This window comes from Nymphalis io, chromosome 13, assembly GCF_905147045.1.
Source record: "Nymphalis io chromosome 13, ilAglIoxx1.1, whole genome shotgun sequence".
NCBI lineage: Eukaryota > Metazoa > Arthropoda > Insecta > Lepidoptera > Nymphalidae > Nymphalis > Nymphalis io.
In genome coordinates this window covers 7,595,790-7,618,897 of record NC_065900.1, presented here as the reverse complement: position 1 = coordinate 7,618,897, position 23,108 = coordinate 7,595,790, and the positions used below count along the sequence as shown (strand labels likewise).

The 23,108-nt window shown below is 31.2% G+C and overlaps 2 protein-coding genes across 3 annotated transcripts in view; one reads left to right on the top strand and one right to left on the bottom strand.

The window, feature by feature from the left end:
• The first annotated feature begins 2,289 nt into the window (after positions 1-2,289).
• Positions 2,290-23,108, top strand: part of LOC126772624 (autophagy-related protein 16-1) — a 133,636-nt gene continuing 112,817 nt past the window's right edge. Inside the window, exons 1-9 of one of the 2 annotated variants that reach the window (XM_050493012.1) lie at positions 2,290-2,606; positions 2,856-2,966; positions 3,517-3,682; positions 4,192-4,354; positions 6,489-6,577; positions 7,204-7,257; positions 8,592-8,748; positions 11,234-11,339; positions 11,803-11,948. In XM_050493012.1, coding sequence (XP_050348969.1) covers positions 2,513-2,606; positions 2,856-2,966; positions 3,517-3,682; positions 4,192-4,354; positions 6,489-6,577; positions 7,204-7,257; positions 8,592-8,748; positions 11,234-11,339; positions 11,803-11,948 — 1,086 coding nt within the window. In that variant the 5' untranslated portion in view covers positions 2,290-2,512. The remainder of the gene's footprint in view (positions 2,607-2,855; positions 2,967-3,516; positions 3,683-4,191; positions 4,355-6,488; positions 6,578-7,203; positions 7,258-8,591; positions 8,749-11,233; positions 11,340-11,802; positions 11,949-23,108) is intronic. The other variant, XM_050493013.1, reaches the window with a different exon arrangement.
• Positions 21,106-23,108, bottom strand: part of LOC126772622 (uncharacterized) — a 41,072-nt gene continuing 39,069 nt past the window's right edge. The window contains exons 9-11 of the mRNA XM_050493008.1: positions 22,849-23,098; positions 22,601-22,771; positions 21,106-22,406 (exon numbers count right to left, since the gene is read on the bottom strand). Of these exons, the coding sequence (XP_050348965.1) occupies positions 21,906-22,406; positions 22,601-22,771; positions 22,849-23,098 (922 nt within the window). The 3' untranslated portion in view covers positions 21,106-21,905. The remainder of the gene's footprint in view (positions 22,407-22,600; positions 22,772-22,848; positions 23,099-23,108) is intronic.

Genomic DNA, 23,108 nt, shown 5'->3' with positions numbered 1-23,108 from the left:
CTGAATATTTCATTTCTTATTAAAAAGGTAATGCTCTATTTTACAAATGTGAAAAGTTTATTTAAATCTTTATCTGGCAACTATTACTTCCATTGTACATTATTTTTAAGCATATAAAATCCCTTATTCTGAATAATTATATAAGTCGATATTGATTAAATGTTATTTATCATACAGAAGTTTTTTTTGAGTTTATTCGACATTTCTACGTATTAGCGTACAGGTGCCAATGTTCTTTCGGCAGCTAAAGATTTCCTCAAGATATTTTGGTCGTCAACAAGCAAGAAATATATGTAACAGTAGTATAGTATTACTGTCAGTAAATTATTCTATAAATTGAATAGTGGAACGTGGAAATGTTTCACTGTTACACAAAGGATTCTTATTCCACTAGACTCTTCTAGTGCTGGTAAGGCATATATAGGCATGCATATTCATGAGACGATTCATAAACACAAATCACTCAGTGCACACCTTGTCCGGATATGAACCCATGATCTTCAGACTTACCGATGTGTACCCACGAGTACTGTAACTTGATCATCTCAACTTGAAAGTGTAATTGTAGCAATTAAGAATAAAACGTAAGATGATAACTATACTGTGTGATTTTTGGATTATACATAGTATTATAAATATTTTCAATAAAATGTGACAATACGTTTTTAACTATAAGTGAGAGGGACGATAATGAATCAGAATGCGAATTAATTTAGGCACCGATGCGCACCTTAAGCAGCGACGCTGGCTCGAAACTTATAATTGAATCTCCAATCCTTAATTGAATAGTAACAGTCAAAGTCCAAATTAATACGGAATTCATCTATTCTTGAAAGACAATATAAAAGATTTTTAAGAAAGTATTTCATTCTTCAATAACTTCAGAATAGGCCTAATAAAGAAAATTGTGGTACTTTTCTTTATACGGTACAAAAATATGAACTTTATTAATATTTCTATATATTTTAAGTTGATACAAAACATATATGCCGCGTCAATTCTTAATATTTCTTACTCACTTTATATTAACTTTACTTTTATGGTACTAAAAAATTCAGTGCCTGCCTAGTCAAATCTAGGTAGTTGATTTAATGGTCTCGTAAATTGTCATATGGATTTGTAATTCTGGAATCGAATAACAAAATAATCATTATACACAATCAAACTGATCTGATGATAAAGTCAGTAGAAACTTGGTAATAAATCTTCTCAATTGCTACTGGTAATAAAGTCAAACTCATAATATTAAAGTTCTTATTCAATATTATGTTCAGGGAAAAATTGTACTCCGTGCATTTGCACATGGCTTATTACAGACCGTATCTCAGTATTACAGTATCTCGTTCTACGTTGAACACTTGTAATTAGTTTGTAACGAGTTCTATAGTCTGGCGAATATAGTAGATTTGCACTCTTACATTAACAAACATGTTTTATGTAATGCTACATTTTAAATCTAGTGCAAACAAGTATAATAATACAACATTTTATTATATTTAATATTTTTTACTAGACTACCTAATTGTCTGCAAAAAAGCCACAGGTGTGAGGATAACATGTAGAGCCACTAGTAATGAATCGTAAAATAAAAAATAAATCGCATTAGCATCATGAGAAACAGCTCTATAAAGTCGATAATAAAGGAACTATATACACATGGCACTAGAATGATTATGTACAACATTGTATGAAAGTGGATCTCTTCTGCCACCTGACAATATAAAAATAATAATAAAAAATAGTAAAAGGTGCTATATTATACTATTCAAAGTTGCTAAGCGCTAAACACTTATGAAACTAGGACTAAAAGAAAATTTCTGATAAATTATAACATTGATCGAAGTTTTAGCATGTTATGCGTCAGATATTCATCAGATACGTACCTACAGGTTTCTTCAAGATGTATTCCTTTATAAAAGAAATGATAACCATCACAAAAAAAACCCGTAGCTATGAATTATGAATATTATCATTGATTACATGTAGTTTGTTTAGTGTCTAAAAATTAAATAAATTAAAATTTGTTAGCACGAATTGCATGTAAATATTTTAATTATAATTTAACCTTATATAACTTCGGACCATTTTAGGGTATGGTAGTAATGTTTGGTCCCATGTTGTCCTACTTATTAAAATATTAAAAGCAAAAATTAAAAGCCGTAGACAATCTGTATTTTTATTAATAAAGATATTAATATCCTCGAGTCCAATGCAAGTTGACTTTGACATTTTATTATGAAAATAAGTTAAATGACATAATGTCAAAAGTTTATTTACGAGTGAAGAATACATAATTTTTGTAACACTGATTAATTAATGATTATTTAGTTAATGAAAAAATAAAGAAAAACGAAGCGTTTATATTAGCATAATTTCGTAAACGAAGATTTATACATAAGTGCACATATTTCCACCTGTGATTCTATGGGTTTGAAATGACATCTGTTTGTTATGATATAAAAACTTTAAAAATATATTTTAATAAATTGATCTAAAAAAATTTTGGGTTAAAATGGAAGGTGGAGATTGGAAAAACAATATAATAAGTCAATTGCAAACTCGTAATAAACGGGAAACAATTGCCTTCCAAGATATTATAACTTTTCGTAAGTAACTCAACCAACAGATAAATATGTCTTTGTCTACACTTATTGTCATTTTTATTGCTGTAATATAAAGTTAATATATTTAGATGGAACACAACATTATCTTGACTAATTACCTTTATATATTATTAGTGATAAGCAGAACTATTTTTGATAAAACTGTTTATTTTTTGTGTTAATGTAGCACATTTAACAACATTTTGTAGTATTAATGACATTCTGTAAAAAATATGTTTATTTTATTTTCAGAAAGTCGACTTTTTGATAATGTTAGCACATTAAAAAATGAAAACTTGCAGCTAACTTTATTAAATGAAAGAATAAGATTTTCTAACACAGAAAGTGTATTATCTAGTGGAGGTTTGTGTATATTTTATTTACATTGTTTATTCATATATTAAATTATATATATAAATTAAAATATTACCCTAAGGAATATGATAAGAAAGTTGTTGGAAATAATGTCTTTCATTTTGTATAGAGAGATACATAATTCATGTAATATTTCATTAAATAGATATTTTCTTTCAGTATAAAAAATAGAAAGACTTTTAATGGAAGTCGTCATATTGTCATACCTTATACCATAAGTCACTATATATTAATAGTTTCTATTGTAGGAAAAAAATCCCAAAGGAATAATCATTAAATTATTTCTTACTTTCAATAAAAGTATAAAAATTGCAGTTCTCAGAATGGAATTCTCAATAGAACATGTCATACAGCACAGAAACCTCAAAAATATAAACAAAAATGACCCTTAAAGATATAAAACCATTGACCCATTAAATATCGAACATTTATTAATGACTAATTAAATTTAACATTTATGTATAAATTTACGATGTTGCTTGATACATATTGCTGTATTTTTTAAATAATATCAATAATGTGTTAACATGTGTTTCAGGTGGTGTATCTAATGAGAGGATACAAGCTTTGGAACAGAAGATTCTTTCCCAACAAGAGGAACTAACTTCCATGCACAGGCGGCGAGGAGAGAGTGCGCAGCAAATCATTAACCTAAATGCAAAAGCACATGACTTAGAAAAGAGTTTGCAAGCTAAAGATATAATGTAAGCTCTTAAGCTTCTAAAGTATTTGTTTATTATTGTTATTGAAACATATAAAAATATGGATAAGAAAAAATAAACAAGTTAACTATAATAGATTTATATTGAAAGACTGAAATGAATATTCAATTAATTTACTGTGATTTTTTTACATTATACATTTAATGTATATTTTATTTTCCGAGCTCAGATTATTCAGATTATATTATTATATACTATATAAATAGTTATGATATTATTTTTAATTAACAATAGTTAGGTTATACAACCATATAATGTCGCGAATACATTATATGGTTAAATTTACTTTAATTATAAATGTATATATGGTGTAATAACTATTATATATTAAAGATTACACAAGTGCATATAAATATATAAGAAAACTTCTTTATGTTATCTTACAATGGTCAAATATTTCCATAATTATATTGATATTTCAATTGCAATACAGAATTATTATAACGTAGATTAATGTATCATTTAAATTTTAATTAGAAATATATGATTAGAATTTCAGAGAACACTGCATTAATAGCGTCACTTAGAGCAGAGATTCAAATGTATGAAACAAATATGGCTGAATTACAAGGATTAAATCAAGTATTAAGGGATGAACATCAAGCGTTACAAATTGCATTCGCAGCTATTGAAGACAAATTACGGAAATCACAGGTAATACAATTATCAGTGATTGCTACCATGTAACTGTATTGAGGCAACATAATTATGCAAGAGAAAAATATCATGAACGGCCTATGGGCTGTGGTGACCACTTACCCTCAGGTAGCCTACTTGTTAGTCTGCCAACCTTTAATAGGCTTTGCAATAAGAAGAGTCTATTTAAAAATATTTTGAAGGTTAATTATATAAAACCTGAACTTTTTTCGTAAAATAAGGTATTTATTGAGAAAGGTCTGGACTGATGTTGTATCAGTCAGGAGTTATGTTTAAGCGGATTTGATCGGACGAAACTGTGAAAATAGCCTGAAATAGCTCATAGATTATTTTTATTGTGTCTAGTGTTATTGATAATAATAATATTTTGCCAAATCGAAATCGAATTTAAAATTATCTATTTTATTTTAATTATTTGCATTGAAACTTCTTTTTTAATAAGTAATAAATGTCTTTATACTCTTATGATAATTAAAACTTTAAAAATAATTTGTTGGATATTGATTCTAACATTAAAAAGTGTATTCAAATATATTAAATCGCCTTTATAATTTGAAAATCAATTAATTGATAATTAAAATGAAAATAATTTTACATATAACTTAATAGTCTAACAAATGATACAAGTTATTTAATATTTTAATGAATAACGTCATTAATAATTTTATACAGAACAAAATTAAAGTGTCATTCGGCATTTAATTATACTAGTCACCATATAAAGCTTTCAATATTAACATGAATTAATGATGATAATCTATTTTAAATACCGAGGAAGTAATAAAACGCAAGGTTAGTTATTATTTGCAACATGAATGAACGACCTCGTTGCTATGGGCGTGATGAGATGAAAATAATATTATCTTTCAACTCACTAAAAGTGTATCTGTTTACGAGGATTGAAATATTTTTGGCATTGTTATGTGTTTTCGTAGGTAATACAAACGAAAAACATGTGTAAAATAAACCTCGGCCGGATAAGAATACGAAATGAAAATGTTTTAAATATCATGTCGTTACGAGAAACATTTACACGTCGTGTAGCGCGCTCTTGCGTTCGTTCGAAGTACTTATGCCGAACGTACATATCGCTGGAAACAAACTATTCCACTGAATCTTCGAATTTTTATTGCATCATTCATTCGTGGCAATATGCCAACGCAATTCGCGGTTGTGTCCATCATGTTCAGCGTGATTCAAAATTATAAATATTAAATAATTATTATTATATTTAACAAGTATATAATATATAAAATTAATAATGTAATAATATAATAGGTGAATTGGGCAATTACTTAATGTATTTTCGCATTATACCTATGTAATAAAATATATATATATTTATTTACTACGTGTGTACCTTCGTCATCATCGACTTTATTTTATAGCGTATTTTTTTAAAATAATATGTCAAGAAGTACTCAGAAACGGATAGTACCTTTCATACAATATCTAAATGAATACCTATTGAATACACCTTCTCATTATATACTATATAAATACAGAGACGTAAAAGATATACAAATGTTAAAAATACACTTAAACAAAAACCAATGAGTATTTTTGTTCTCATTTGCATTACAGCGTTATACCGTTTAATGTTACAAAGTAACATGAACAAAATGGAGCAGCCTGTATACTTATAGTCCTCATGTGATTATCGGTATATATAAAATACTCACGCTTATAACTTCTATGAAATTACAAACACAGTCCACCTTCAGTCGAAAACTTAACACTGTTCTGACTAGATATGATTGACCCAATCCGGTACAATTTAGTGTGATAATATCTTTGTAACGAAGTTTCTTTTGTACTTTACCCTCCAGACACTTGGTTTATGAGAGCTAGAGCAAAATAAGTGAAAGACTTTGACCGTCGCGACACTAACTATCGTATGTGTGTTGTTTCGATATTAATTAATAAAAAATATGTTTCTTTTCATAATAAAAAAAATATTATTCAATTTTTATTCCCATTGCTTAATTTTTTTTTAATTATTCTCAAATTACTTTAACAAATAGCGGATGAATGTTGTTCAAAAAAGGTTATCCACAAGTTTTATTTTTTCATTTTATAGATTATAAATAGATAATTATAAAATAAGATTATCACACTTTTTAAATTACAGGATGAAAATCGGTCTCTTGTTGAAAGACTTATTAAATACAAAGCCAAAGATGCGGACAAAATGAACGAAGAAAATGAACACTTCTTAAAGTAAGATTAACTTTATTTATTTTAGTAGATTACGCCTGTTTAATTTTCATTACAAAATCATTTGCATGTATCTAAATTAAATTTTAATTAAAGGTTACCGATTGACATTAATACTGAAAAATATTTTTTCATGTGTTGATTGTAATTATAAAGCTGTATGGCTTTTTGTTAAATTGTATATTTAATTCGGTTGGGGTAAAGGTGTTAAAGGTTCGTACCATAGTTGTTAACAGAATGTTTACAACGCCATTAAAAATTGACAATAACTGTATAAACGCACCTAGGTTTTATAAATTTAAATTTTTTATTACACTCTTAAACTATTTGTTTATTATTAAATATTATACTATATAAGATTTTTATACATTACATTGCCCTGAATAATATTTATTAGCAATAGAAGTATTTGAAAGAGAGATGTCGGATATTTTTTTGCATAGCTTTATTATTACTTCACTGTAATGGTACTGTGTTTTATAAATGGCCCTGTTTAATAACAAAAATATTAGTTTTTTTAACGTAGTTGAATGTATAGAATGGACTATGCGTGTGATAGCGCAGCCTTAGAAGCTTGCATAATTGTATATGATTTTGTTTGCTTCCTTTTGTTTAATTTTTTTCAACAGGTCAAGCAACCCTACTGCGTTTTTCATCAACACGTTTGGTAGAGTTAGTTTCGGGTGAGTTTGAGATAATGTGAATGAGGTCTTGGTGGTATGAAGGCATTGTGGCGTTTAAAAGGACATTTATTTCTCATAATGACGGCCCATATATGTCTTAACTGCACTCTGAAACTGACTCATTTTTCAATTTCCCCCACTTATCATTGCGCTACGACGGACGATGCATTTGTATACGATTTTGTACTATCTTTTATCTACAGCTTTATATTTCAATTTTTTTACTGTGTCTTGTTGTTTTTTTTGTGAAATTGTTTCTTTTTATAAATATTGATTTGTATTTTTTTTTCAATAATTGGCGGTAATGTTATATCTAAAGTTTGTTGAATTTACTTGAAGTATATATTAACCATCATATAACAATTTCTTTGTTTTCTAAATTATGTTCAGAAATATATATGCAATTAGGCAATTTTATATCTATGATAGTATAAGGTAAAGTTATAAGTCAAAATTGTAATACATATATTTTCAACTTGAATATAGATGATGTTGGACATACATGACAAAATTGTAATGTGGTTATACTCGAGACGCACATCAAATTAATATCATAAATTAGATACATTTTGAAAGATTGTTTATCTGATTTTTCATAAATGGAAATTTAAAAGTGATTGTTTATTTAGATTTTTTATTAAAATAATTGTGTATAAAATGATATATTGATTTTATAAGAAATATGTTGATTTGAAAAACTCAATCTTCAAATCTTATTATATAAATAATGCATGTTTTTTTCGTATTAATTACGTTCACGCATCTTTCATCTGATTGGATTTAAACTTTTTATAGTTTTTTTGGCACTTGCGTGAAGGTAACTGTCGTAGTACCATAAACGTAGACGTACGTAACGCAGTCGTATGTATTTTTTTTATTAAAGAGCCGTTGCAAGGCAAATCGCGTATCAGCCAGTTTAATATAAAAACAAACACTTTTAAATAAATGATCATTATTAATAAACTCAATATCATTAAAGTTTTGGGTTGATTAACATTAATTTTAAAATAATCATTGTAAATTTAAGATATGTTTGATAATGGACAGTTTGTATTTTGCATGGTATATATTTAATATTGCATGGTATTATTGCACGTGCAGTTGCACATTCGTTTGTTGATATATAAAAATTAAGGTGAGCAGTATTGGGTTGATCGTTTTGTAAGTAAATGGATGCCTGGATAAGCGAGGATATGAGCATCGGTTGCGGTTTTATACGATCTGAAAACAAGATAGAATGGCCCTTTAATCCCTGTACAGAAGCTTAAGCACGGAAGAAAAATACAGAAGTAATACATACGGGAATTGTTATAGTTTTATACGTTTTATTTCAGGAAAAAAAGTGATAAAGTCCGCAAAGAATTAGAAGAAGCGGCCAGAGAAGGTGGCAGTAGAAGTAGTGGTGGCTCTGGGGGTAGCACAGATGATAAAATAATGGATGCCATGCCTTACTACGCTACAACACTGCCTACTAAAGTCGCATTAAGATTTGTAAGTTTGTCTCAATTATATCTAAAGTTAATACTCAAAATTATATTTTTAGCTATTTTTACGTCCAGTATTGTTACATCGTTTGCGTTTAAACGAAATGTATTTCAAGGTATACATTATTCTCAAAAATAGACATACTTAATATAGTTTTTGATTGGCCATTATTTTAAACCACAAACCCTTATTGGGTTTGTGGTTTTTTACTGGTTTGATTAATTTGATAGAACCAAGGTCTAGTGGTAAGAACGCGTGAACCGATGATCGTGGGTTCAAACTCGGACAAGCACCGCTGAATTTGCATGTGTTTAATTTAAAATTATAATTCATCTCGTGTTTGACGGTGAAGAAAAACATCATGAGGAAACCTGCATATTTCACTGAAATTCTGCCTCGTGTGTATTTCACCAATCCGCATTGCAGCAGCGTGGTGGAATAAGCTCCAAACCTTCTCCTCAAAAATGGAGAGGAGGCCTTAGCCCAGCAGTCGGACATTCACAGGCTGTTACTATTACTATTACTAGTTCAGTAAAAAAAATATGGCATTCGAATTTTGACGTATTGTAGGTAAACTGTTTTCACGGTAATTACCTTGTTTTTGAGAATCGTCAAAAATAATTAATCAATTTTACCTTTCAAAGTACCACACTTGTATATTTAGTATTAAAAAAAATAATAATAATTTACATCTACCACCGTGTCCGGTACACGATCCACTCCGATGCGCAATCGTTTTCCCATAATAAAGATTAACAGACTTATTTACAAATTTAAAAATGAAATCCACAAAAACGGTAGTTCCGTTGCACACGTGCTTTATACCAAAAAAAAAGATCTGTATTAATTGACATCCGCAAAATTAGATATTTCGTAATTTTATCTCTTTACATACATTTGAATGTTATTAACATGTTTACATAAGTAAACGAATCAAGTTTTCTCTTAAATTTAATATTATACAGTCAAACCCACCCACATCAAGATTATTTACACCACATTTAAAAAATATAGTCGTCTAAAACCGATTATTTCTTTTTTTTTTTCATATTATTTTATTATACTGAATATCTTCAATCCCATACGATGTAAAAATAATACCTTGTAAGTATTACTTTGCTTTCTTATCGCAATTTCTCAATGTGATTCGAAGCGCTTTTTTTTAATATCGCAATCCTTTAGTATAAAATTAAAAGTATAGATGACGCATACACGGTGGTGAACTCGTAAATCTCAACCTAAGATTACTGGTTCAAATCCGGGAAAGCACAACCAAAATTTTCATATATTTTTTTTTTTTTATAGAATAGGAAGGCGGACGAGCATATGGGCCACCTGATGGTAAGTGGTCACCAACGCTCTTAGACATTGGCATTGTAAGAAATGTCAACCATCGCTTACATATCCAATGCGCCACCAACCTTGGGAACTAAGATTTTATGTCCCTTGTGCCTGTAATTACACTGGCTCACTCACCCTTCAAACCGGAACACAACAATATCAAGTATTGCTGTTTTGCGGTAGAATATCTGATGAGTGGGTGGTACCTACCCAGACGAGCTTGCACAAAGCTCTACCACCAGTAATATGCTTAATTCTATTTTATTATTATTTATTTCGTGCTCGGCGGTAAAGGAAAACATCTTTAAAAAAATCAGCTTTTGTCGGATAAAAATCTGCCACACGTGTATCCACCAACCGCAATGGAACGTCGAATAATGTATGGAAAATATTTATACGAAACATACTGCGTCGATTTTTAAACAGAAACAAACAATCGACTTCATTAAAGGTATTGTGAATAACTGTATACTTTATTAAATGTACTCTTGTTAAGTAAACATATAATGAATATTAGATAAGTCAATGATTGATCGTTAAACGATAAAGTGCCGTTACAAGTGAACGGATGATACTTTATCATTCCGAGTTAATAGTTAATCTTGGCGTAACTTAAACATCTGGAAATAAGTGAAAAGTATTTAATGTATTCGATAACATGTTTAGTTTATAGATTGTATTTCTACTTATTTATATAGTGTTCGCACAGTTGCCGAAATTTTATTATAACATACATATTTGTTGTTTATGTTTCGAACATTTTTTTTGTTTTACTCTTATTTCATTTTTTGTTGATCACACTAAAACTTATCAATAACCAAATAAAAAAATATTAGGTTGAGTAATAATGCTGAACTGTTTGGCTTTGTATATTATATAGATTACAATTAGCCGTGAAGTAAAAGAGCATTGATCTCGTTTGATAAAATAAAATAAATATATTCTTATACTTCGTCCATGAAGGCTATTATTTTTAAGTCATTATTTTATAATGTCTCGTCTATAAAACATTGGAATGTGGATTTTTTGAGGAGAATCGACGAGAGAATTACCAGCTACCCCTTTTTATTAATCAATTTGTCATATAAAGCTATATTATTTAATATTAAAATTGTCTATTTTTTATGTACTTATAATTTTCCTTGCCTAGGACGCACACGACGGTGAAGTAAATGCCGTGAAATGGAGCCCGACAGACCGGCTCGTAGCGACCGGCGGAGCTGATAGGAAAGTCAAACTCTGGGACGTATCTAAACGTGAGTTACTTAGTGTAAACTATTTGTCCTTCTGTTCACATGGTTGCCACTAGTCGGTAGCAACTGCACGTATCTTTTAACACTTAAAAATGCAATGTAATAGATATTGGGGCTTTTGTTACTAGTAGAAACCAGTTTGCAGCAGTTTCTCTCAACCAGTCGAAGTATTCAAAATAACCAGAATTCCTTCATTTCACATTATTGAGTAATAAAGATGACTTCGTACAAGACCAGATTACTATATATATATATTATTACCTGGATGGTTCTGTTCGTGTGCGTTCTAGCACTCACACCAGTAAGCCGCTACTACCGAACTTCTGCTTATTAATCAGTTCATATACAAGTATGTTTGCTTTGTACATATGTCTTAACTTATAATTTAGACCGTTCAACTTCACTCCTTTCTGCTTGTGAGCTTGTACAATGTAAATACTTTTATTATAAGTATAGTTTATTACAGCTGGCCTTATTGAAAATAAGGGAACACTCGTGGGGTCCAATGCGGGCGTGATGTCAGTGGACTTCGACGCCACCGGCGTGTACATCGTAGGAGCTTCCAACGACTTCGCGAGCCGCGTGTGGACCGTCGGCGACCAGAGACTAAGGGTGAGTGACGTTTGTTTTAATATCTATCAACACTTTCAATAAAAGTTTTATAGAATTTACTATTATGACTTTTTCTCATCGAATTACAATATGTACGGACAACATTTTTTTTTATATTAGCCGGGAGGGCAAATGACTCTACTCCAAATATAAATAAAAGTAGTATTTACCCACCTATAGTCTATTCCAACCTCAAGAGGAATAAAGACAAAAGAAAATTGAAATGACGCTGACTGATATCATTGGTCCAAATCGTGAATAATCTATGATTTTCTGAATCTATTTTTATGGATTCGAAAAAAAAATTGCGTCTTGAATGTCGACGAAGTTGTTATCGCAACTTTGGAAGTAAAATTAAAATGGATATAGTTAGTAATAAGCTCATAATGGATACAAATATAATATAAAATTTGTCAAACTTAATTTGACAATTCGAACCGAATAACGATATCTAATAAAATATTTGTTTTCATAATAATATCCAAGCGTCGTATTTTCTAAAAGAATAAAGGTAAATTTTACCATAGGCAGAATATAATTTGTCATCAATTCTATATTCGAAAATTCAATGATATTTAATTATATTAATTGGAAAATTATATATATATTTAATTGGAGAGTCGAGATGGCCCAGTGGTAAGAACGCGTGAATCTTAACCGATGAACGTGGGTTCAAACCCGGGCAAGCACCTCTGAATTTTCATGTGCTTAATTTCTGTTTATAATTCATCTCGTGCTTTTCGGCGAAGGAAAACATCGTGAGGAAACCTGCATGTGTCTAATTTCATCGAAATTCTGCCACATGTGTATTCCACCAACCCGCATTGGAGCAGCGTGGTGGAATAAGCTCCAAACCTTCTCCCCAAAAAGGGAGAGGAGGCCTTAGCCCAGCAGTGGGACATTAACAGGCTGTTACTGGTAATTGGAAAAAAAAAAACTTCACATTGTAGTATTGTATATATTTAAATCTTAATTCCTTTTGAAATTTGGGATTTCCGTAGCAAGATATCCTCTAGACAATGTAATTTGTAATGTAATATTTTCAATCAAACATTACCCTATTATTACGATAGGTAATTGCTCAATAGAGTTCATTATTGCAACGCGTAAACACTAAACACAATAACATTCGAATACTAAGAGAAAAATATTCAGTTACAATAATTTAAACCGCACATTACATATTTATTATTCGTTTATATTATATATAATTATCATATTAAAAAATATTATTAAAATATTATATAATAGGTACCTAAAAAATAATTTATTAAGTATTATATGCTATTAAATATTGTCGTTTAAAAAAACAATTTGATAAGCAACCCGATCGAAAATCGACTATGAACTAATCTTAACGTGTAATGTATCGAATTATTTATATTAAAAAAAATTAAAACATTTTTAAAATTCTCATTTCTATTTGATTACGACTGATTCGTTAAAATAATCTAAAGTGTGCGCTCTTCGAGAGCAATAATTGTATCCGTCAGCTGGGATAATATTGTCGAGCACGGGAGGCGGGGTCACGACCACGATCCCTATTAGTGGATTGTTAGCGCGTCCGCGTCTACTTCGTGATCTCACTCATCACTTCCGACGGCCCGCGCGAATACTCAACTCTCGTTTCGTTGTATATTATTGTTATTCGCACATTTATAGTGCAGTACAATTTATTACTCACGAATTATTGTTGAACCGCTACGCGATCTTAATTTAAGTAGTTGAAGGTTCGGATTTATTGAAGATCAGTGCCTTTTAGAAATAATAATCGAGTTTAGCCACTTTCGAATCAACAAATATTTTAAATTAAATAAAATTTGCCGGTTGGCGTAGTTTGTGGATGCTTGCCTTTGCCTTTCACGCCGAAGGTTGTGGGTTCGATTCCCACATGTCTGTTTGTCCTGAGTCTGGGTGTAATTATCAATATAAATATGTATTTACAAAAGAAAAAAAGTATATGTAGTATATCAGTTGTCTGGTTTCCATAGTACAAGCTCTGTACAAGCTTAATTTGGGATCAGATGGCCGTGTGTGAAAAATGTCCCAGGACATTATTATTATTATTAAATAAATGTTTTAATTTAACTTTAAGAATTGCGGCATGCGATATCTCGAAGTATAAGCCGTTGCGTTGGTTTTTTTATTTTTAAATTTAAGGTAGTTTGAAGAAAGCTATTTTTTTGGCTCATACTTGCCTTGCAAAAGAATCCACTCTCAACACCGTCATACGCTAATAATAATAAAATCATTTATTTCGACCAAACAGGGATCATAAAGACAAATAAATAGTAAAAAGACAAAAATTACAATAATAAAAATCTGAATTAAATCAAATCAATTCAAATTTACAATCAAAAGAATCAATCACATTAAATTAAATTACTTTAAGTACTAATAGAACAAATCATACATTTTGTATTGATGTTTAAAGACCTAATCGGACTGTGTAGATATATTTGTTTGTGATAGGGCTTTGTGCAAGCTCGTCTGGGTAGGTACCACCCACTCATCAGATATTCTACCGCAAAACAGCAATACTTGATATTGTTGTGTTCCGGTTTGAAGGGTGAGTGAGCCAGTGTAATTACAGGCACAAGGGACATAAAATCTTAGTTCCCAAGGTTGGTGGCGCATTGGATATGTAAGCGATGGTTGACATTTCTTACAATGTCAATGTCTAAGAGCGTTGGTGACCACTTACCATCAGGTGGCCCATATGCTCGTCCGCCTTCCTATTCTATAAAAAAAAAAATAAAAAAAAATTACCCTTTTTATTACTGGGGTTTTTTTTTAAATCTTCGAAATGTTACTGTATATTACTGTGAAACGCAATTGCACATCTTGAATGTCCCATTACTGGTTAGAAGCTCAATTTTCCACATAGTTCCACATATGACGAGCCGGTTGGCGTGGTTGGTAGATACTTGCCTTTCACGCTGAAGGTTGTGGGTTCGATTCCCACCCGGGACAGACATTTGTGTGCATGAACATGTCTGTTTGTCCTGAGTCTGGGTGTAGTTATCTATATAAGTATGTATTTCCAAAAAAAAAGTAGTATATGTAGTATATCAGTTGTCTGGTTTCCATAGCACAAGCTTTGTACAAGCTTAATTTGGGATCAGATGGCCGTGTGTGAAAAATGAACCAGGATATAATTATAAAAAAAAAAATTATAGTTACACTTACAAGGCTTTGTGGATATAATTGTCGTGGTTTCCCTATTCATCGATTCCTTCAAAGTGGAACACCCGGTCAATTATAAATACAAATAAATCAAATTAAAACTCATTGTGTCATTTTAACACGCACTTATTGTTCGGATAATTTCTTACGTTTGTAAATTACTATGTTTTATTACAAGTAACCTATTATCATAAATAGTATGACATTTATTGTAATAAAGATTTATTTTATTTTATAAATGAATTTATGATCGTGTCATAACCATCAAATGAAACTATATGTAGTATTAATTTTCGTTTTAGAGATCTACCAATTTCACATCGAAACATTCAAACATTTTAAAGATTTTTTAATAAGTAATCAAATCTTGATAGTCGTGGTTTTTGTGTATCTTTTCTATTTTTAGTTTCGTTCCGATTCATAACTTTTTCGTACTATAATATATGCCTATAATCACCTATATATCATAAACTATATACATATATCAAAAGCTGTCATGAGGTAGAAATTGATAAACAAAATATCATAATTTCTTTAATTTTAACAAGCAAGTGCCAATATCAACTTCAGCTCAGAGTTCCGGTCAAACTACCTTACAAACAGTCTGTTAAAGTAAAAGTAAACACTGAGAGAACACTTGGGAACACTAATAAAAATTCACGAATCTTCCGGTTTTAAGGTTTCCAGAATTCGATTGTTTCTTAGAAGGACATATTTGTGTGTATGTGTTATAATTTGAGGGCGTTTCTTTGTATATTCTTATGTATAAAAATTATGTTTTCGATTCTATCCTAATTTTACTTGCAACAAGAAATTTGTATATAGCGTTGAATCTGAATTTAATGAGAAATTGAAGACAGACCAAATTTGCACATAGATCACAGTTTTATTTAATTTTAGAACAAACGTTTTAAAATACGAAATAGTAAATTTCTAATTTACTCTTTTTTATATCTTATTTCTAATAAAGTAAAACTGTGATTAAACCCGATCTGAGATTGTTGAAGCAAGTACAAAACAATGAATATATAAATATTAAGTGACGCTAGAAACCATTCGTCAATGTTGATAACAAATCAAGCAAATCAGTTTTGCAATATGTTTGACTGATAGTCCTGTCAGGGACTCATAGGTCCTCAACCTACCTACCGGTTGTATACCCGTTTACAAATAAGGAACCCGCCGAGAGCGGGCTAATGACAAACCGATGTCAGATGAATTTCCCGCCACCCGCAGTGTGGACATCTCGAAGTTGACCAATTTAAAAAAAAACAACGACAAGACTTGAATGTCTAAACAAATTTGTGGATCCGACCACGAATGACTGGCAAATAATTACAGTAAGACTTGTATGAGGAAATTGAATGGCCATAATCTCAAATTACTTTCACGACACGGCTTTACTGGTTTGTTAATATTTATACGACAGGGCTAACAAGTGTAGTATCATCTTACTATAATGGAATTATTTTACATGTTTTACGATTAATAAAATGTAATAAATAAATTAAATTACAATCGATTTAGGGGAAATACTTTATTATGTTTAGTTATAATCACTAATAATGTAATAGATAACTCAATATTGGATGCTTTCACATATTTACACATATTGGATTCTAAAATAAGTGTTTTTGTAGTTAATACCAATAAATTATCGTTTATTGGTGCTAACTGTTTAATAAATATAGATTGGATATTTGAAAAGGGGCACCAAGGCTAGCTACCGTAACCATACAGCTATATGACTGTCTTAAATTTCCAAATAGTTTGGAAAACATAGTACATTATCTATTCGTTAGCCATTAAGGAGAAGAAATGTTTTACTTTTTTAAATATATTAAAGCCCCAACATTTTACAAAAATAATTGTTGTACTTTGGACATTGATTGAAAGGCGTGAAAGAAGGTTGTTTTCGGTTGTATGTCGGCCCGCGGGCCTCCATTTCTAGGAGGGTTCCCAGATACAGGGAACCCAGGTGGGTTTTCCCCCAGGAGGGCTAAAAAATAGCATGACAAAAATTGTTTTTTTCCTGACCCTGCACTTTTACCAAAACTGTAGTCCAGTCGTAAATTCCACCTCGTAAAGTCCACCTACAAAATTTGTAGTGATTCTTATAAAACTATTCTACATCTAAGACAGTTAAGTAATATTTCTGTCGAGTAAAGAATTACTATTTTTAGTTGCTACAGAGAACTGTAGCAACCCGGAATTGGTTAGCAGTGTTGACATTCCCGTATGTTGATTATGTTTGAAGGAACAGATAGTGCACTTGTGCTTGCGCCACACACTTGTACACTCTGTCCGGCACAGGTACGTTGCTAAATTTCGAACAAGAAAAGTTTGAAACAATAAATGAAACAAATTAAAGGCGTGATGGTATTAATTTGTGGTTTGATTATATATAAAAAAAGAAATACGTTATTATATAATAAGTTCATTAATATTTAATTCCAAGACGTAACCATTAACGTCACCATTTTTAGTATACCTTTTATAGTTTTTACCTACCGCTTCGTCCGCGTATTTGTGGGGGGAGGGGTATTATGAACCCTATGTCCTTTTCTGTACCCCTGACAACTTGTATGCAAAAAATCATGACAATGAGTTGAAGGTTTATAAAGTGAACGCGTAACAAACAAACAAACTCACTTTCGCATTTAAAATATTAGTAAGGATTTAGTTTTATGATAAATGTAAGTAATGAAAGGTTTCAGAAAAGGTTAGGTAGACTTTACTGATGCAGTCCACGTTTCTTTCTTAATGTATTTTAAAGCGTATTCGCTACAAGAATGACTTTTGATTTACGGGTAAACCAGGTTTGTTTTCGCACTGGACTCTGCGTGACTGCGATTGCTCCCAACGATTCCGATGCAAATAAGTACACAAATTGCACCACAAATATCCGTTACTGGTATCGAGTAATCGCCTTAATAATAAACAAAAATCGATTATATATTGTGAATGCACTGAAATTGCTGCACTGATTATATCAAATGATTTATGAACTGCTAAAAGATTTCGTGATAACATCACAAGCAGCGGATGCCATTTTTTGTCATTATAAAGCTACCGTCTCCTATATGTTTCTATAATATTTTTCCTACATTACCTTGTATACGGAACTTAATTCGTATCCATGAATCTCTTATCATAACGAAATGGTGTGTAATCAGACAGACCAAAAGCAAGTAATTTTCAATAATGAAATAGTTAATAAACACAGAAATGGTACACCAAATAATTCTTATACGTACTAAATATTCTCGTATTTTCATAATATTAAAATCATAACAACTTCACGCTTTCATTTACCAGAGAAAGTATATGAAAGACTAAAAGTACATTTACTGCAACAATAGCGCCATTTAAATGCCAAACCAATAGAACTTCCATTTTCTATAAACATGCTTAGAATATAAAGTCCATATTGACAGCGAACACGATGATAAATGCTGCATATTTGATTATGCGGAGTCATGCAACTACAATAACATTGTTTTGATGAATAAAATGATTCTATAAACAGATAGACCTTGTTTTGACTAAACATTTTAATTCTATTCTCACATTAATTAATTTCTTGTACGTTTTTTTTTTTCATTTCAGTTATTTCTTTCTAGACGATAATAATCAATTTTAAAACAATAAAGATAATTTTATGAAATGTACAAATAAAAGAATTAGAAATACTTCAAAATTATTTTCATCTCTTCAGATAAAAGTTATTTCGATGAACAATATTTTATTGTTATTAAATAATGATATTATGTGGATGAATTATTTTTGGACTAGGATTATACTTATTTATTACCTTAAGGGCTCGTAACATATTTTATGAACAAAGCCTGCAGCCATATTTCATTCCTGTGGCTATTCCGAACATAAGATACTATCGAATAATTCGTTCAATAGAATCATAGTAAGATACGGAGCGAGTCCCTCTTGATCAAGCAAAAGATCTTTTTAAACGTGTATATTTTCAAGGATGACTTTGTACAGTGTAAAGATATTTCTAATATTGGATATAATATCATTATATCAATTGTGTGCGAAGATTATTTTACGTTAATTATCCTTAATTAAAATATATCCATACATAAATATATTTTTATAAATTGTGCTTTCATTTGCATAAAAGAAATATATATTTCTAAAGGTTTTTCGTTTTTTTTTTTTAAATAAATGTGAGTTGTCGAGATATTGCTGACCTCAGCGAAGAATTGTGCCAGCCAACGAATTGTTGCCGTTTTAGCCATTTATTCTTTAAAGTCGCAGGTGGTCCTATTTTATGAATATTTCATGCTATTGTAAAATTCTCTTCTTTATGGACATTGTTGCATTGGACGATTTTATTTTATAGCCCTTAAATGATTCGCTATTTATTTGCAATATGAGTTTATCGGAATATATTCGAAGAAGTGCTCTGTGTGATCTAAGGAGCATCTATGTTGTAAAGGAATTTCAAGTTAAGTCATTTACTTGCGCTTGGCAATAATCTTAATCTCAGACCACAAGTTAGATTCTTAGCAACGTTTGCTAATGGTTGTTGTCAGTGCGGCACGTGTCTTACAGTCGCGTGCCGTTGTCGCCTGCACACTCCGATCTAATCTAAGGCACGAATGCCGACGTGAGGTGTGCCCCTTCACACGTGATTGTTCCACGCAAACCAAACTATAAGATCTCATCTCTTAATGCGTGCCGTTTTCAGACACGTCTAGAACTGGTCAAAACGTTTGACCATTTTCGTACTAGTTCTCGCATTCTTTAAAAACATGTGGGTAGCGGTTTTTTTAGTAGTCTGCGATTTATCTTCTGACAACATTTTTAAATGAGCTTATTATGTAACTTGAAAGGAATGTACAATAAAAAATCATAAATTTAGTTATGTTGAAAAAGTTTTATCAAAAGATTTATAAATACAAATTTTATACACGTTTATGTATCCTCATTTATAAATGATTGAGTATGTTTTTATTTTAATTTTTTCAATTTGAATAGAACGGGAAAGTAAGATGATAAAACTTTCGTTAATGTGTTTGATTTTTGAGTTACAAGGTCGGAACTAGTTTTCGCGCGCGGTTTTACTCGCGAAAGGGTGGTTGCAAGGTATAAAAAGTAGCCTACATCATTCCTTGGGGTTCAAGCTTGCTACATACAAAATTTCATCAAAATCAGTTAATTTTTTTAGCTGTGTAAGCGTAACAGGCAGACAGTGTTACTTGCGCATTTCAGTATAGATAATTACTGTCGCTTAAGCTAATGAATTTTTATGAACAATCTCAAGTACAAATAAATACAATATAATTACATTAAACTGCACAAAAAAACAGGTAATTTATTTTTTCTATTTTTCTTAGATAAATATATGTAAATATAAAATATTACATGATATTTATTATCATGAAATGCAAATACACGAAAGCATTGCTACAATGCTATACATTTGTGTCAGAGCGTCCTGTCATTCGTATATTTATACGTCTCTCTCGAGCCTTCCAAGTGTTTGAACAATATCTCATAACATAGTGACTAACGTATTTCTATGGTATTTTATTTAAAAGCGGCCCCCGCCTCCGCTGTAATACTCAATTTGATTTTGCTTGCCATCCATAGTAGCTAAATTATGTGAGTCATCAACGTGTTTTTTGCAATTATCATAAGTATATATTTTTTATCATAGTTTACGAAACTAGGTTAAGTGAAAAGTTTAAATTGTGCAACCATAAGTCACAGATTAGATTGATCAAATTAACACTAAAAATATTAAAGAATATTTTTAATTACCTATACTATAACATTCAAAAATTGGTAGCATATGTATATATTAATTGGATATTGTTTTGACCCATGGTAATATCAGCTAAACATATTCACTTCGAAGAGATTATTTTCGTTCCTTAAAAGTGGAGGGTGGTAAATGAAAACATTGAATTTATTTAGAAAAATTTATTGCAGGTAATTGGCAATTTGGACGGATTAAATTAGTTTATAGAAGTAAATTGTGTAATTTATTACTACAATATTTGAGTAAGGCACTACTAGCACACCATTATAACATACTTTCAATTTATATCGTAGAAAATAGCACATTTTAGTTATAAGCATCTATTTATTTAAATTAAAAATTTATTATTACATATATTTAATTCGCAATCAAACATAAATTACGTAAAAAGAAACTAAACTAAAGTCAATAAATTACGATGTCGGGATGGCCGTCAATCTAACGTTTCTTGACTTAGGTCGCGTGATCGGTTAACTACTTAAAAGGTACAAAATTTTTAATTTTACTTATCATCATATCAGGCTTATGCTACATTAAAATATGGTACAATACGACTTGAAACCTCTGCTAAAGGTCTAAGCGTAAAGTATATTAAGCGACAATGTCTTTATGATGACTCACGGCCATAGTCCCGCAAATAACTCCGGAGATGGGGACAAGCGAGCGTACCCAGTCACATCATACACTCTTAAATCAGGCGTTACATCACAAGCATTCGTCCACAATCGCGCACGCTCATAAGGTCGTCCCCGTCTCCGTGTCGCGCAAACTCCGCTACGGTTGCCTGACATGGCATTAGAACGGGCTTACTTCGAAACTTATAATAATAACCGCTGTCGTCATCCTATACTCCCTGAATTATCAAGGCAATATCATAATATTACATTATCATTCGGAGCTTAGAAACGACGGGGGAATTTATATTATGTAAATATACTACTATTGCAGACGTATATCACGTCAACATACCTACGGAAATCTACTCAAAAGTGCCTCTGGTGCGCACGAGAGAAACTGGCGTCGTAGACTTTGCAGAGAGCTGAAGGAGCATTAGGGCCAGGTAGGAGTTCTGCGGCTTTAGCTGCCGCACGTCTTCGTTGCCAACTGCAAGTCCACGCTGCAAGCACGACTAGTTGAGCTGCTATAAATGCTGCCGCTGCTAACATTGCTCCAGATGCGTTGACGCAAGTAACGTCTGTCTCTCTTACAAACACAGCATCTTCGGTAACATTCTTCATTTTCTGTTTGTCGAAACCAAACTTGTCAGTTATTTGAATGGTTTGAACTAGAAGCATGTCATCAGTAGGTGCCGCTGGGGTCGAACGTCTCTTCCTACGACCGTATGACATGACCGATCGAAGTTCATTCGGTCCTCCATCACATATAACTGGTTCACAAGTAGGCATACACGGTGTCACCAAGGCACGGAATTGTACAACTTCCGATGAAGGGAACTTAAAGGCATCGAAGTGAGAAAGCAGCGTCTGTAAGTTATAAAAGTGTTGATATTAGTGAACACAAACTCTTACTTTCAGTTTCCAAAACATATTCATAGTCAGATTAATTAATCAGGCTTTAGCCAGAGTTTCAGAAACTATAGATTTTTAATTTAGATTTCTCACTTAATATCACAGCTCGGAATTCAGAAATAAAAAAGATATATTTTTTTTAATAATACCTTTCCGCTCGCTGCTGATTTGTATAAAGGCCCCATAATGAAATGATCAGTTGGGCAACCATCGCTATCAATAAGTGTGATTTCACTTGAATCCACACCGTCCATAGCAACAAGTTCTCGTACGAAAATTTCGAACGGTGACTTTTGGTCCATAATTTCGAATCGCAGGGCCTGAATAAAAATAAATATAAGGTTAAAATATTTACAAAAACATTCGTCACAAAAATATTATTGGAACAAATATTTACCAAGGGATCTCCAACTTCAGCTGAAGCAATAGTATCATCGCCACTCCTGTCGGTAATCCTCATAGCTACGTTCGGTGAATCGACAATAACCTCCTCTGAAATTCCGGTCTTGATATCACCGTGAATTCCAAGATCAACTTCGTTTGCTACAGTTTTATTTGTCAAATCGTATTGACAAGTTACCGCCAAACCAAGATCAGATGATGTAACGATAGTGTCATGGTGTTGAATTACAACGTCATTCAGGTATCTAAAAAAAT